General features: G+C 54.3%; 1 protein-coding gene across 1 annotated transcript; it reads right to left on the bottom strand.

Annotated features, from left to right (window-relative positions):
* Positions 1-3159: 3159 nt before the first annotated feature.
* On the bottom strand, positions 3160-8609 carry LOC101949472 (serum amyloid P-component-like). The gene is made up of 2 exons (XM_024114129.3): positions 8451-8609; positions 3160-4029 (listed from the first exon to the last, which is right to left on the bottom strand). The coding sequence occupies exons 1-2, from the start codon at positions 8512-8514 to the stop codon at positions 3416-3418; spliced, it is 678 nt and encodes a 225-aa protein (XP_023969897.2). The 5' UTR covers positions 8515-8609; the 3' UTR covers positions 3160-3415.
* Positions 8610-14445: the final 5836 nt, after the last annotated feature.

The following is a 14445-nucleotide window of genomic DNA, read 5'->3' as shown; positions in this document are numbered from 1 at the left end:
ACGCCTACAATACCACAAAGAATGATGCTACAGGAGTCACCCCATATCTCTTAATGTTTGGGCGAGAACCAAGATTACCCATAGACCTGTGCTTTGGTGTATCAGAGGATGGAGATAGCTATGAAACTCATCAGCAATATGTATCCCGACTAAGAGAAAAGCTGCGGGATGCTTATCACTTAGTTACATCTGCTGCTCGGAAGAACGCAGACCGCAACAAACAGCGATATGATGCTAGGGTATGTTTACAAGAGCTCCAGCCGGGGGACAGAGTCCTGCTGCGAAATGTGGGTATTGCTGGCAAACACAAGATAGCTGACAGATGGAAGGCAATACCTTATTTGGTGATGGAAAAGCTAGGAGACCTGCCGGTCTACAAGATCAAACCTGAAGAGGGTCCAGGGCAGACAAAGACAGTGCATAGAAACCTGTGGGAGAACTGGTAGGCACCCCTTATGAGATGGGCCACGACAAGGCAACCGGGCAGAACGAAGGTGCTGGACCAAAGCTGCCCTCCAACGTGGACAGCCAGCCCCCTGCAGCTAACCTACCCCTATGCAGCACATCCGAGAGTGAGTCTGAGGAGGAAGACACAACAATGGTGTATCCTGGGATGGAGACAAGATTTCAGTCTCGATCAGCTGAATCAAAAGAGAGCTCCTCCTCTTCTGCCCTAAACCCCATGGCAGAAGTATTTAGGCCCATTCCTGACACCCCTGAGCCACTGGTGGGACCCCCATGTGATGACACACACAGGTTATTGGACAGTGGAGACATACAGGTGGAGGATGTCCTGGGCACCTTGGACCCTCCACTGTTAGAACTAGAAATGCAGGGGCCTATGCCAGTAGCCGAGGGGCCCTCAAAGGAAACCACTCCATCTGTCGTTCAAGAGGCTGTCCCCCCCACCACGGCAACAGAGATTCTCAATAGACGAGACAGGGTAATAAGGCCAGTAAAACGGTTGACTTATGATGCACCTGGGGTGACTAGTGAGGAACCAATATGTTTAGCACACAGGCTTGTGGAAGCTAGAGTGGGCTATCTGAGGCCCTTTGGAGGGAACCAGTGAGTTGTTATAATAGGGAGTGTGATTTGTCGGGACGACAAATTTTCGGCTGGGGGGAGGATGTAAGCAGAGTCAGGATGAGCTCTACCCTGACATCTGGTGGTGAATTATGGTGAGTGTGGAAAAGAACTCCAGGGGCTGATCTTGTTTGCATAGGCACACCCACCCGCCTGGCATGAAACAACAGCAACTCAAAGTGGTTACTTTGGCTGGTGTGGGATCCCCAGTTTTCTCTGTTATTGGGACAGGAAGAATAAAGTTTTGTTACCCTGATTCTGTGAATCAAGGCCAGTGAAACTGTTGTATGACAGAAGGACTGAGTGAGTCCTTCACCATTACCTAAGTAGCACTTGCTTGACAAGGGGCATGGGTTACAAAACCTAGTGAATAGAGAGAGGATGGGGACAGTGGTTGTACCTGATGGTATGGCCCCCTGTCTGAGGGGTTGAAACACCAATTGCACTACTGCCTCTCTCCACTGTTGAATATCAGAGCTAACTTTGATTCCATTAGAAGTCTAGTTACAGGCTGCTGAGCTGAATTCACTTTGGGCCAATGGTGCACTAGCACTGGGGCTCCCCTACTATGAGCTGAAATTGCTAAGAGCTGAACTCACAAAAGAGCTAAAGTTATTACGAGCTGAGATCACTGAGGCTGTGTTAACTAGTGGGGGAGCCTGAAGCTATATTGCTAAGCGGCTGGTGGAGCAGCTAGCAGAGTGGAGCCTTGTGGGGACGATTGGAGTGGAGCTGAGCGACTCACAGGTCGGTGAGTGGAGCGGAGCGGCTGGAGGAGCAGCTAGCAGAGCGGAGCCTTGTGGGAGTGGCCCAAGGTCGGCTGAAGTGGAGCAGAGCTGAGCGGCTCACAGGTTGGTGAGCAGAGTGGAGCAGCTGCCAGAGCAGTTAGTGGGACGGCGGGAGCAGCTCACGGGGTAGCTGGTGGAGTGGAGCGGCTCGTGGTGAAGGCTGCGGCGGAATCCCGTTGGCCTCGGATCACGTAAGGTGCCCCTTAACACCCTGCGTGCCCCCCCCTCCCAAACTCCGGGGCTGCACTGACCAGGGACAGAGACTTTGGGAGGGTTGTTGGACTTTTGGGACTTTGGTGATCCTTGGGTTGCTGGTTTCAAGAACCCAAGGGAAAGGACACAGCCCAACTTGCTGGGGTGGGTTTTTTGCTCATGGTTTGTGTTATGAATCCTGTTTGTGGTGTTTTTCCAATTTAATGCTGATGTTGTTTACCTCATGTTATTAAACATTTTCTGTTACACTCAGACTCCGTGCTTGCGAGAGGGGAAGTATTGCCTCTTAGAGGCACCCAGGGGGTGGTATGTAATTGTCCCAGGTCACTGGGTGGGGGCTCGAGCCGGTTTTGCATTGTGTTATTGAAACGGAACCCCTAGATACAGAACCCGGCCCTTGTTGCTGCCAACTTAGATGGGCAGAAGGGTTACATAGGAATAATATCAAACAATGTGTTTTGGTTGAAATACTTGGGAAATCTCAGCTCAGGTTACAAAAGCTACTGTGTGTTCGTCCACATCGAGGGAGGGGCAGACTGGGTAATGAATTTACACTGGTCAGGCTTCTGACCACGACAAGTCAGTACAGTTCTGAGGTGCAAGGCTGTGGGCTTGGGAGATTGCTGGTATTTTTCTCTGTGTGATTTGTGAGTGGCTCAGGGAGCATTCATGCAATCTAGCTGGCTGTGGAGCTCCATGTGCTGTTGTACTGAATGATAACAGTGTTTAGAGGGGTTTGCTGCTTGTTACTAGCAAAGCATTGTGAGAGACAGCCCAGGCTGGAGAGTTAAAGGGGCACAGTGGTACCCCAGTTCCAGGTTGTACCCCGGGGATCCTGTAACACTATGGAATGGGGACTGTTTGTGTGGTTCTTGTGTGTGTATTAATATTGAACAGGATCCTCTTGTTTGGTTCTCAAAAGGAAGAACTGACTACTGTGGTGGACGTGAACATTAGGAACCCAGAATTCTCAGAGCCCTCTGACACAACAGGTCACAACCTGGATTCCCATTCTTAGACTGCGCCCAGTGGGGCTGTACTGGGATTCTCAATACACCACAGGCTGCAGGGGGCAAATCAGCTCATTTATTGGGATACAGAATCAGACCAGGCTTTAGACACAGGTAAATGCCCAAATGACACAAACACCAGGGATTGGTTGATTTCACATTGTTCCCATAGGGTTCACAAGAGCAGAGGTTGACGCTAGTTTTGCTCAGATGCTGCTGAAGTGTGTGCATCACTATTCTCTGTCATGCACGAATGGGGTTTGGAGCTGGATGGGCAGGCCCCTGTTCCCAAGGCAAGGCTGCATTTCAACAGGACCCTTATGCCAGCATGGGTTTCAGTACCACGTAACCCTTTATTTGATACTGCAAACTGCCCCAGCCCACAATGGAGGGGGGCAGCTGCGAATCATCATTGGCAGCCTGCATTGCAGCAATTGGGGTGGCACGGTCCCACATGTACACATCAGCAATTTCCCCTACAAATGACTGCTTGGCATCAAATCTACCCCCCGGGGTGTCCTGCTCCTGCCCCAGGACGAGCACACCCTGGTTGCTGACAGAGTAGCCTTTCTTCAGCCCCTTCCTGGGTAAGGGACTCCCGTTCATCCAGAGCTCGGCTATGCCGGTGGCAGACTCCCAGCTGGCACAGATGTGTTCCCAGCCAGTGCTTGTGCCTTTGTTTTCTGGGACTTTGAAGATCACTGCTTCCCCGCCAACACTCAGGCTGAGCTCCCCAGGCTTCTCTTTGAAGAGGAGGATCTCGTTGTGTCTGGCCCTGGTCGCGTAGGAGAACAGGCTGTAGGGCCGGGTCAGGTCTGTGAAGTATCTCAGACACACGGTGAAGGTCTGCAGAGGACCACTATTTTTCATGTTCAGGATAATGTGGGCATCAGCAGACTCCTTTGGAAAAACAAACACCTGCCCATAGAGATCTGTGTGGAGAAGTGAGAGGAAAAGGCTGGGTTCTCTATCAGGCTGACACTCTTCTTACTAAGGCAACTCATTCTAACGTTTCCAAGGCGGTTAGCTTTTCCAGCCCTGGGCCTCCCCCAGCTATTCCAGCCCTGGGCCTCCCCCGGCTATACCAGCCCTGGGCTGCCCCCGGCTATTTCAGCCCCACCGTACACAGCTCTGTCAGGTAGGGTTGCCAACTTTCTAATTGCAGAAAACTGAATTCACCCTTGCCCTGCCCCTGCCTTGCCCCTTCCCTGAGGCCCCACGCCTTCTCTGAGGCCCCATCCCCACTCACACCATCCACCCTCCCCCCATCGCTTGCTTTTCTCCACCCTCACTCACTTGCTCATTTTCACTGGGCTGGGGCAGGGGGTTGGGGTGCAGGAGGAGTGAGGACTCCAGTTGCGGGTGCAGGCTCTGGGGTGAGGCTGGGCATGAGGGGTTTGGAGTGCAGGAGAAGGTTGGGGGGTGGGCCAAAGGGTTCAGCGTGTGAGAGGGGGCTCTGGGCAGAGGCAGGGGGTTGGGGTGTGGGAGGGGGTACAGGCTCTGGGCTGTGGGCTTGGGCTCCGTGGTGGGTTCAGAAATGCGGGGTTCAGGGTGCTGGAGTGGGTGAGAACTCCGGCTCGGGATGCGGGCTCTGGAGTGGAGCCAGGAATGAGGGGTTTGGGGTCCAGAAGGGGGGTCTGGGCTGGGGCCGAGGGGTTCAGAGTGTGGGAGGGGGCATTGGGGTGCAAGGTGCAGTCTCCCCGTGGTGTTTACCGCAGGCAGTTCCCGGGAATCAGTGACATGTCCCTCTGGCTCTTAGGCAAAGGCATGGCCAGGTGGCTCCATGCACTGCCCCTGCCCGCATGTGCCGCCCCCGCAGCTCCCATTGCCCACGGTTTGGGGCGGTGCCTGCGAGTGAGGGCAGCGCACAGAGCCCTCTGGCTACTCCTCCGCCTAGGAGCCAGCCAGGCCAGCCACTTTCTGGAAGCCTTGCGGAGCTGGGCAGGGAACTTGCCTGCCCCGCTGTGGCCAAACAGACTTTTAATGGCCCATTCAGTAGCACTGACCAGAGTCACCAGGGTCCCGTTTTGACCGGGTTTTCTGGCTGATAAACGACACCTGGCAACCCTACTGTCAGGGTAAATCTTTGGGTGTGGCTCTTGCTATGTCAGTTTTGGGCCCGCACTTAACTCTGCCAATGCAGCTCTGTCCTGGCCTATAGCACCAGCTAGAGAGTCTGGGGTTGTGGCCAGGTCTCCTCTACCTCATCCTTACAGGCTCCTGAGTCAAAGCCAAAGTTTGAATAGCAGGGCCGGCACCAGGCAACCAAGCACATGCTTGGGGTGGCACCTGGTAAGGGGCGGCGGGGGGAGCGCGGTGCGGCGCGGCATTCCGCGGGGGGGCAGGGGCGCTCCAGCGGCGCTGCGCTCGGCGGGGGGGGGCGCGGGGCGTGGCACTCGGGGGGGGGGTGCGGGGCGCGGCGCTCGGTGGGGAGGTGTTCTGGCGGCGCTCGGCGGGGGGGGAGGCCTCCAGCGGCACTCGGTGCGGGCGCGGCGCTGGGGGGGGTTTCCGGTGGCTCTCGGCGGGGGCAGGCTCCGGCGGTGCGGTGCCCGGCTGGGGGGCAGTGCGGGGCGCGGGAATCGGGGGGGGGGGTTCCGGCGGCGCTCGGCGGGGGGCGGCGCGAAGCGCGGCGCTCGGGGTGGGGGTGTTCTGGTGGCGCGGCGCTCAGCGGGGGGCGCTCGGGGGGCGGTGCTTTTTTTTGCTGCTTGGGGCAGCAAAAAAGTTAGAGCCGGCCCTGTTGAATAGCATCAGAATCTAACAGGAAGCTGGTGTGGGGGCCGGGGGCTGTGGAGAACAAGAACTAGACAACCCAAGTGAGAACTCCCCGAAGCTCCTAGTGCTTCCCAGCACAGGGCCTGCCACATCCCAAATGTTGCTTCTCACATGGAAATGTCCCAAAGCCCTGTCTCTCCCCCCCCCCCCTTTCCTGCAACCATTGCCTTGCCGGGGTAGTCTCCTCCCACTCGTCAATGTGAACAGATGCCCAGGGATGTGTTGATAAGGAACACACCCATGGAGGGGCAGGGAGACACCCAGGGGTCATGGTGGAGTCTCCATTGCTGGCAATTTTTAGCTCAAGATTGGATGTTTAGAAGCTCTGCTCCAGGAATTAGTTTGGGGCAGGTCTCTGGCCTGTGCTATACGGGGGTCAGACTAGGTATCTGGTGACCCATGAATCTATGAAAAAAGCCTGGCTCAGAGCTACCCAAAGGAGCTTCCTGCACCTCAGTGGCAGAGAGACGAGTGTGGAAAGGGCTCAGAGAGGCCAGACACCCCAGGGTACACAAATATAGTCTGGGGAACATGGTCAAAAGCACCCCAGATATAGGCCGTCTGGCCAACCTACACACATCAGAAATCCTGAGTCACACCTTCAAAATCATGCGCTTTTATCTGAAGGGTGACATTGTGTTTTCGGTCTGTCAGCCCCTGCCCCCCCACCCCCCCCCATGTGTGGGTGACAATCAGTGCTGCCCCCTCTCCCAAATGTATTGAATATGTTGATTTTGGCCCTGGCTGCAAGAGCTCTCACCCCTACGTCTGCCCATCCCCTGCCCAGCAATTAATGCTGTTCCCCAGTCCCCCCTTTTGGTGCAGGCCCCCCCAGCCCCACCTGTGCTCCTTCTGGGTCTCTTCACCTCCGTCTCCCAGACCTGCGGGGGGTGGAGGGGGATGGCTGCAGAGGGGTCCCCTCCCCTTGCAGACTACGGGGGGAGGGGGGCTCGAGGGGCTCTTCACGCCCCTCTGGCCCTTCCCAGGAGGGTGCCGCAGTGGGCAGGGGCAGTGGTGCCATCCCATCCCCATAGCTCCCAGGAGGGGAGGGGGCAGAGCTGCCCTGAGCTGCTGGACCCTGCTCCTCCCTTCCCCTCCCCTGTTATGGGGGGCAGGGGAGAGCTCTGCCTGAAGCAGCTGTCAGGGGCGCCATTTCAGATTTTGGTAGTGGGGGACAACTTTAACCATGATTCCAGAGGCTATTTGGGTACCTGAAAACTCTTGGGTTTTTTGTTTTTTTTTTGCAGATAACTTAGATACAGTGCTCCTATCAGATATGAATTTCTAATTCCTATATAAAGAAAGAAAATTAAATAAATATTAGATCCACTCAGCTCTAATACTAACATGTTCTGACATCTTGTGTCAGGTCACTTAAGGGATACTGATTAGGTTTAAAATGTTAATAAATTAATGGAGATATCCTATCTCCTAGAACTGGAAGGGACCTTGAAAGGTCATCAAGTCCAGCCCCCTGCCTTCACTAGCAGGACCAAGTACTGATTTTGCCCCAAATCCCTAAGTGTCCCCCTCAAGGATTGAACTCACAACCCTGGGTTTAGCAGGCCAATGCTCAAACCATACTTTATTACTACTAACTCTTGAATGCAACAATTGAAACAACTGTAGAAAAATCTAGATGACTTTCTACCACTTTTTTGCAGTTCATCAAGCTTGGAATAGATCATTTAACGTATGGAAACATCTTATTAGGGCCAGGCCCCGTGAGTTTACACTGCACCTGCCTGGGGCTCTAGGGGTGTTACCCCACTACAAATAATAGACTAGAAAATAACTTTAAACAGGAGTGAAACTGACACTTTCAAGTCACTTTCATAGTATTGCCAACCCCAAATGTTCAAAAATCAAGAATCAGGCTCACCAAAAATCATGAAATTGGCTTTAAAATAATGAGATTATGTAAAAATAATAGATCTGGTGGGGTTTTTTTATTTACATTCTGCTTTTTGAGCTTTTAAGGTGCGCTGGAGTCACATTTTGAAATTTTCTCCACAGCCACAAGAGTAGAAACAGCCCCCTTTGCAGCTGTGGTTGGTTCTTCTGCCCCAGGAGGTGGGCAAGTGGGGCAGGCAGCCAATCAGAAGGCTCAGATTTGCTAGAGGGCTGTAGCATGTCGCGTAATGGGCCAACAGCTCTAGCCCGACCAATCCCGTCACAGTAAGAACACAGTGGGAGCTGGCGGCGCGGCACATGGGAGCCAGACTCAGTGACCCAGACTCTCTCGGGCTTTGGGGCTCCCCAGTCAGAGGCGTTTGCACAGTGCTCCTCCACGTCTCTGCTGCACTCTGCCCTGGTGATGCTCTCTGCCATGCCCAGGGTGGGGCACTGCTTCCCCCCCCCCCACAGGACAGCCTGTGCACTGCACCTGCAGCAGCATGACCCACCAGGCTTGGGACAGGGCTGTGGCTACTGCCGGGACATTTCTGACAGGACCCAGCACCCTCGGTGAGGGAGGGAAACTGTGAGGGAGGCTGTTCAGTTTCCCCCTGAAGCTCATGCTCAGCTGTGTCATTCTGTGCCCAGCCAGGACTTGGCCCACGGCACTGCCGCCTGCCCCTACCTGACTGGGCGACGGCTCCCGAGAGGCCAGTGAGGACGAGGAGCCAAAGCTGCAGCTTCTCCATGTTCTTCACCTGCAGAGCGACCCAGAGGAGCAGGAACGTGGAGAAAGGAGGTGGGAGGCCCTGGACTGTTCTGCCCTGAAACCTGCCCCCTAATTTAACCCTGAGTGGAGGTGGGAGTGGAAACTTGTTCAACCAATCCCGTCCCTGGGGCGGAGTCTGGAATTCCCCTTTGGATCCGGATGTCAACCTGTCACCACCCTGCAGTTGTTATTAACCCTTCCTATACTCTGTACCCAGCGCTGCCCCTTTATGGAGACACTCCCCATGCACACAGTGTCTCCTGACTGCATCCTGCTCTGCAACCAGACCCTTCCCATCTAGCGAGTCACCTGCTGGCAACTGACACATTTCACTGGGATTTTTGCTTCCTCTGCTAAACAATCTGGTTGTTAATATATGGCCTGATCCAAAGCCCATTGAGGCCCATGGGAGACCCTGAGCTGGATCTAAAGGGCTATGGACGGGGCCCATAATGCAGAATGTCTAGTTCTTAGGAATGTTGGAGCTGTGTAGCAGGATATAGGAGAGACGAGGGGGAGGGGGGGAGGCAATATCTTTTACTGGACCAACTTCTGTTGGTGAGAGAGACAAGCTTTGGAGCTATACAGAGCTCTTCTTGAGCTCTGGGGAAGGTACTCCGAGTGTCACAGCTAAATACAAGGTGGAACAGATTGTTTAGCATAAGGAGTTAACGTGTTGAAAAAGACCATTCAAGGTGAAGAGGGCAATTAATTCCTCTGCAGTTCAAGTACAAAGGGGGGTTAGTGGGTTACAGATTGTTGGAATGAGCCATAAGCAGTGGTGAGCTGGAGCCAGTTCACACCGGTTCGCGGGAATCGGTCGTTAAATTTAGAAGCCCTTTTAGAACCGGTTGTCCCACGCGTTCTAAAAGGGCTTCTAAATTTAACAACCAGTAAAGCTTCGGCAGATCCCCGCCCCGCCCCCGGCCCCAGCTCACCTCCGCTCCGCCTCCTCCCCTGAACGCTCCACCCCGCTTCTCCTCCCCCCCCCACTTCCCGCGAATCAGCTGTTTGCGCGGGAAGCCTGGGAGGGCTGAGAAGCAAGCGGCGGCTTTGCGCTCAGACCCAGGGAGATGGAGCAGAGGTGAGCTGGGGTGGGGGGTGCGAGGAGGACCACGCGCCACGGCAGGTAACCCCCTGCTCCCCCCCAGCTACGCTACTCCGCCCCTAGGAGCCAGAGGGACCTGACGAATGCTTCCCGGGAGCCGCCCCAGGTAAGCACCGCCAGGACTCCTCACCTCGCCCCCCGGCAGGTCCCTCTGGCTCTTAGGGGCAGGGCGGGGTGGGCACCCACTATGGTGGCCCACGAGACCCTCCTGTCCGGCCCCTGAGCTCCCGGCTGGGGAGGCCAGTCCCCGGCTGTTCCCCCTCCCCCGCAGCTTCAGCTCGCCCCGCCGCGGGCGCATGCTCTGGGAGGCGGGCTGCGAGCACGGCCTGACCCGGTGCTCCAGGCGTTGCGCGGTGGTGTGACCCGGCTCCAGCCTCTCCAGGCGCGCAGCCTGGCCTGGCCTGGCTCCAGGCGCGTGGCCCTGCCCGGCCCCGCTCCAGCTGAGCAGAGCAGCACAGCCCCAACCGAGCGGCGCGGCTGTAGCACCGCCAGCCACCTCCAGGCAGCGCGGTAAGGGAGCAGGGAACAGGGAGGGGGTGTTGGATAGAGGGCAGGGGAGTTCGGGGGGTGGGGGAGTGGATAGGGGTTGGGGCGGTCAGAGGGCAGGGAACAAGGGGATTGAATGGGGGGCAAGGGTCCCGCGGGGGCAGTCAGGAAGGAGCAGGGGTTGGATGGGGCAGTCAGGGGACAGGGAAAGGGGTGGATGGGGCAGTGGTCCCGGGGGGGGGCCGTCAAGGAATGCGGGGGGTTGGATGGGGCAGGAGTCCTGGGGGGGGCCACGACCCCCTCGTGGGGGTGAGAAGGGAACCAATTGTTAAGATTTTGGCAGCTCTTCACTGGCCATAAGTCCAGTGTCTTTATTAAGTCCGTGATTTTTGGTATCTAGCAAACTTATGAATTTAAGCTCCCAGACTGGTCTGTTGAGGGTCCTGGGCAGGTTTCCTTTGCGAACCAAGTCTGAGAGGTTAGATATAGAGTGATCATTTTGTGAAAAGTGTTCACCCCGGGGTGCTGTGGTGTTTGTCATTTATCAGTTTTCCTGTGTGAGTTTTCGAGTTTTCATAGTGATTGTCTGGTTTCTCTCACATAGTTGATATTGGGGCATTTAGTGCACTTGATGAGGTGCACAACATGTTGTGATGGGCCTGTGTAGGACCCTGGGATCTTGAACTGTGTGTTATGGGAGGTGTTGATGATTGTAGCAGTGAGATATGTCTTCAGGTTTTGCATCTGCTGTTCTGGCAGGGGCTGGTGTCACTTTGAGTTGGTGTGTCCTGGACTCTGGGGAGCTTGCTCCTGATGATGAGCTTGGCAAGGTTGTGGGGTTGTTTGAAGGCCAGAACGGGGGGTGGGAAAGTTTTCTTTCAGGACATGGTCCCCATAGAGCAGAGGTCACCAACTGGTCAATCGCTATAGCCTGGTCGATACTGGAGCCTCTTCCAGTTGCTCGCGATCTCCGGCCGCTAAAAGTCCCGCAGCATAGCGGGGCTCAGGCAGGCTGCATGCCTGCCCTGTCCCCACACTGCTCCCAGAGGCAGCTGGTGGTTGGCATGTCTCTGAGGCTCCTTGGGGGGTGAGAATTAGGCAGCTCCGTGTGCTGCCCCCGCCCTCAGCACCATCCCTGCAGCTGCTATTGGCCTGGAACCAGCCAATGGGAGCTGTCGGGGTGGCACTTGTGGGCATGGTCAGTGCACAGAGACCCCCTGCCCCCTCCCACTCCCAGGGGCCTCAGAGACGTGCCAGCAGCCAGCTGCTTCTGGGAGTGGCGTGGGGCCAGGGCAGGACACAGCCAGTCTGAGCCCCGCTGTGCCACTGGCTGGGAGCTGCCTGTAGTAAGCACTTCCTGGCCAGAGCCTGCACCTTGCACGCCCTCCTGCACCCCAACACTGCCTCAGCCCGGAGCCCCCTCCTGCACCAGACCCCCTCCCAGAGACAACACCCCTCATCCCCTCCTGCACCCCAACACTGCCCCAGCCAGTGAAAGTGAGTGAGGGTGGGGGAGAGTGAGCAATGGAGGGAGGGGTAATGGAGTGAGTGGGGCGTAGCCTCAGGGAAGGGGCCTCAGGGAAGGAGCAGGATAGATCCTGGGTAGATCTTCAATTCAAAAAGTGATCTTGTGGGTAAAAAGGCTGGAGACCACTGCCATAGAGTATGGGTTGTAACTGTTTAATGATACCCCATATGGGTTCCGGAGGGGGTGGGGGTGGTAGGTGACAACTATGGGTGCAGTTGGAGGATTTTTTTTTCCATATTGAAACAGGTTCTCTTGGGGTATTGGGATGGCCCATTCCATGATGCAAGCTACTTCTCTGGTGGAGTGGCTTTGTTTGGTGAAGGCGGTTTTGAGTGTGCTATGGTGTGTATCTTGGACTTTCTCCTCGGAGCATGTTCTGTGGTATCTGAGAGCCTGGCTGTAGATAACAGATTCCTTGGTGTGTCTGGGTTGGTTATTGCATCTATGAGGGTAGGTGTGGTGATCCGTGGGTTTCGTGTACATAGCTTCCTGGAGGATTCCTTTGTTGAAGCTGCTCATAGTGTCCAGGAAGTTGATGTTGGTGTGGGAGTATCCTACGACTGCAGAGGGGTTAATTCCCCTGCATCGCTTTGAAAGGTCTCTTACAACATCCTAACTCCTCATTGTAAACAATCTCTGAGACCCTTTCCCAGCCCTGACACAGAGCTCTGTGTAAGCTCATCTCTTTCATTAACGGAAGTTGGTCCAATCAAAGGTATTACCACTCCCAGCTTATCTCTAGTTCTTAGCAACACTAGGAGTCGTGCCAGTCAACACAGCACTTCAAATGACCCTTGTGCAAACAATCTTCTTGTTCCATGGAATTGTGCAGCTATTGTCCCATATCTGCCAACATGTTTAGCAACTTGGTGAGAGAACATCCCCTGTTCAGGCTCTCAGCAGTCCTTCCTCTGTTTTCCTGTAACCTAATCGAGTGTCAGGAGACTTTGCTCCCTGTGCAGATAATGCCTGTGCTGGCCAGTGGTTGAACAGGTTGGATGGCATTTCAGATGATGCTGGGACAGAAGGGATCCGGGTGGGGAGCTCTGGGTTGGCAATGCACAGCGGCCTGCATGTGCCACATATACAGAGGTGCTGCACAAGTGAACACTATGGCCTTGTCTACGCTGCACAGCGTTGTCAGCAAAAGTCAGCTTTTGTTGCCAAAACAGTGGAGGTGTACACACTACAGTGCTCCTCCACTGACAAAACTCTCCTGATGGCTGACAAAGTAAAACCACCATGACGAGCGGCGTAAAGCTTTTTGCAGCAAAGTTAGATCAACAAAGTGTCAGTGTAGACACCGTACTTGGTTTTGTCGCTGTAAATGGCCTCCAGCAGGTGTCCCGCACGGCCCATCCTGACTGCTCTGGGTCAGCAGTTCGAACTCCGCCGCTCTGCACTCGGATACACAGACATCCAGCCCTCCCCCTTTAAAGGCTTGGGAATTTTAGAAATTCCACTTCCTGTTGGCTCAGCATGGAGAGCTCACATCGCATCTTCCCAGCTGACCATGGTGGCTCCACACAGCAAACACTCTCCTGCTGGATCTGCTCACTGTATGGGGAGAGGAGGCTGTCCAGTCCCAGCTGCGCTCCAGCCATAGGGACTGCAGTATCTACAGGCAGATTTTCTCGTGGCTTGTGTGATTAGGGCTACGAATGGGATACGGCACCGTGCGGAGCGAAGATAAACAGGGCCAGCCCACAACATTTTGGCATCTGAGGCGGGGAGCTCAAATGATGCCCCTATGCTGCCTCGCTTGGGCCAAAACGTCGAAAGGTCTCAATTCTGCCTTCTTCCTGTTCTACTCCTCTCATGGTACTGCTCTGCTACCTACCCCATAAAGGAGAACTAACAACTTAAAATGCCTTGTTCAAAAATTTTAAGTAACACTTAACTTTCAAACGCCTGAACAGCAAATGTGTCTGATGAAGTGGGTATTCACCCACGAAAACTTATGCTCCAATACATCTATTAGTCTTAAAGGTGCCACAGGACTCTCTGTTGCTTTTTACAGATCCAGACTAACAAGGCTACCCCTCTGATACTGAACAGCAAATGTAACTTTTCTTGTCTGCATAGTAAACACTGGCATTTTTATCTGTTTGAATAATCAAAGTGGTGCTTTCCGTGCCTTCTTGGTTGCAAAGATTTGAACTGCTTCCTGAAGGTCCACAGTCTGGGCCAGCTCATGCTCTATTGAGATGGTTGCAAGGCCGACCAGCCTCTCCTGTGTCATTGTGGAGCGTAGATATGTTCTTATTAACTTCAGCTTGGAGAAGCTGCGTTCTCCACTGGCAACTGTTACAGGAAGTGTTAGAAGTACGCACAGAGCAACAAAAGCATTTGGAAAGAGGGTGGTCATCTTATTTGTGCACATATATTCCAGAACAGCCTTTGGAGTTGATCCTGCTGAAATGTATCTTGAAAGGGCTTTCAGTTCATCACCTAAATCACTCGCATCAATATCGCATATGTCATCATGTGTCAACACTGTCTCTAGTGCCCTGCATTGCTGGTGTAGGTCTTCTTCAGGTATAGTGTGGAGTTTTGGAATATCATACAATATCCCAAATATACTGCTGTGTTCCTTAAGCTGCATGAAACGTTCTTCAAATGACTGTATTGCACAATCTAGCACCTAGTTAAAGAATTCAACTTTGAATTGTTGTTTGGGGTCTCTTATGGGATTATCCTGTGCCTCATAATCAAAATGCCTTTTTCTTCAGTAACTCTTGTATTCTTGAATGGGTGGGAAAATAGCTTCAGTGTGAAGTTCCTCTGCC

The sequence above is a fragment of the Chrysemys picta genome, chromosome 20 (assembly GCF_011386835.1).
Source record: "Chrysemys picta bellii isolate R12L10 chromosome 20, ASM1138683v2, whole genome shotgun sequence".
Lineage (NCBI taxonomy): Eukaryota > Metazoa > Chordata > Testudines > Emydidae > Chrysemys > Chrysemys picta.
Note: the sequence above shows the minus strand (reverse complement) of the source record. Positions and strands in the feature narration are given on the sequence as shown.

Bases quoted from the DNA above. Each gene is read 5' to 3' on its own strand.
- LOC101949472 (XM_024114129.3), bottom strand. From the start codon at position 8,514: ATGGAGAAGCTGCAGCTTTGGCTCCTCGTCCTCACTGGCCTCTCGGGA. The intron at 4,030-8,450 runs GTAGGGGCAGGC...TTCTCCACACAG, and splicing joins GGGAGCCGTCGCCCAGTCAG to ATCTCTATGGGCAGGTGTTT.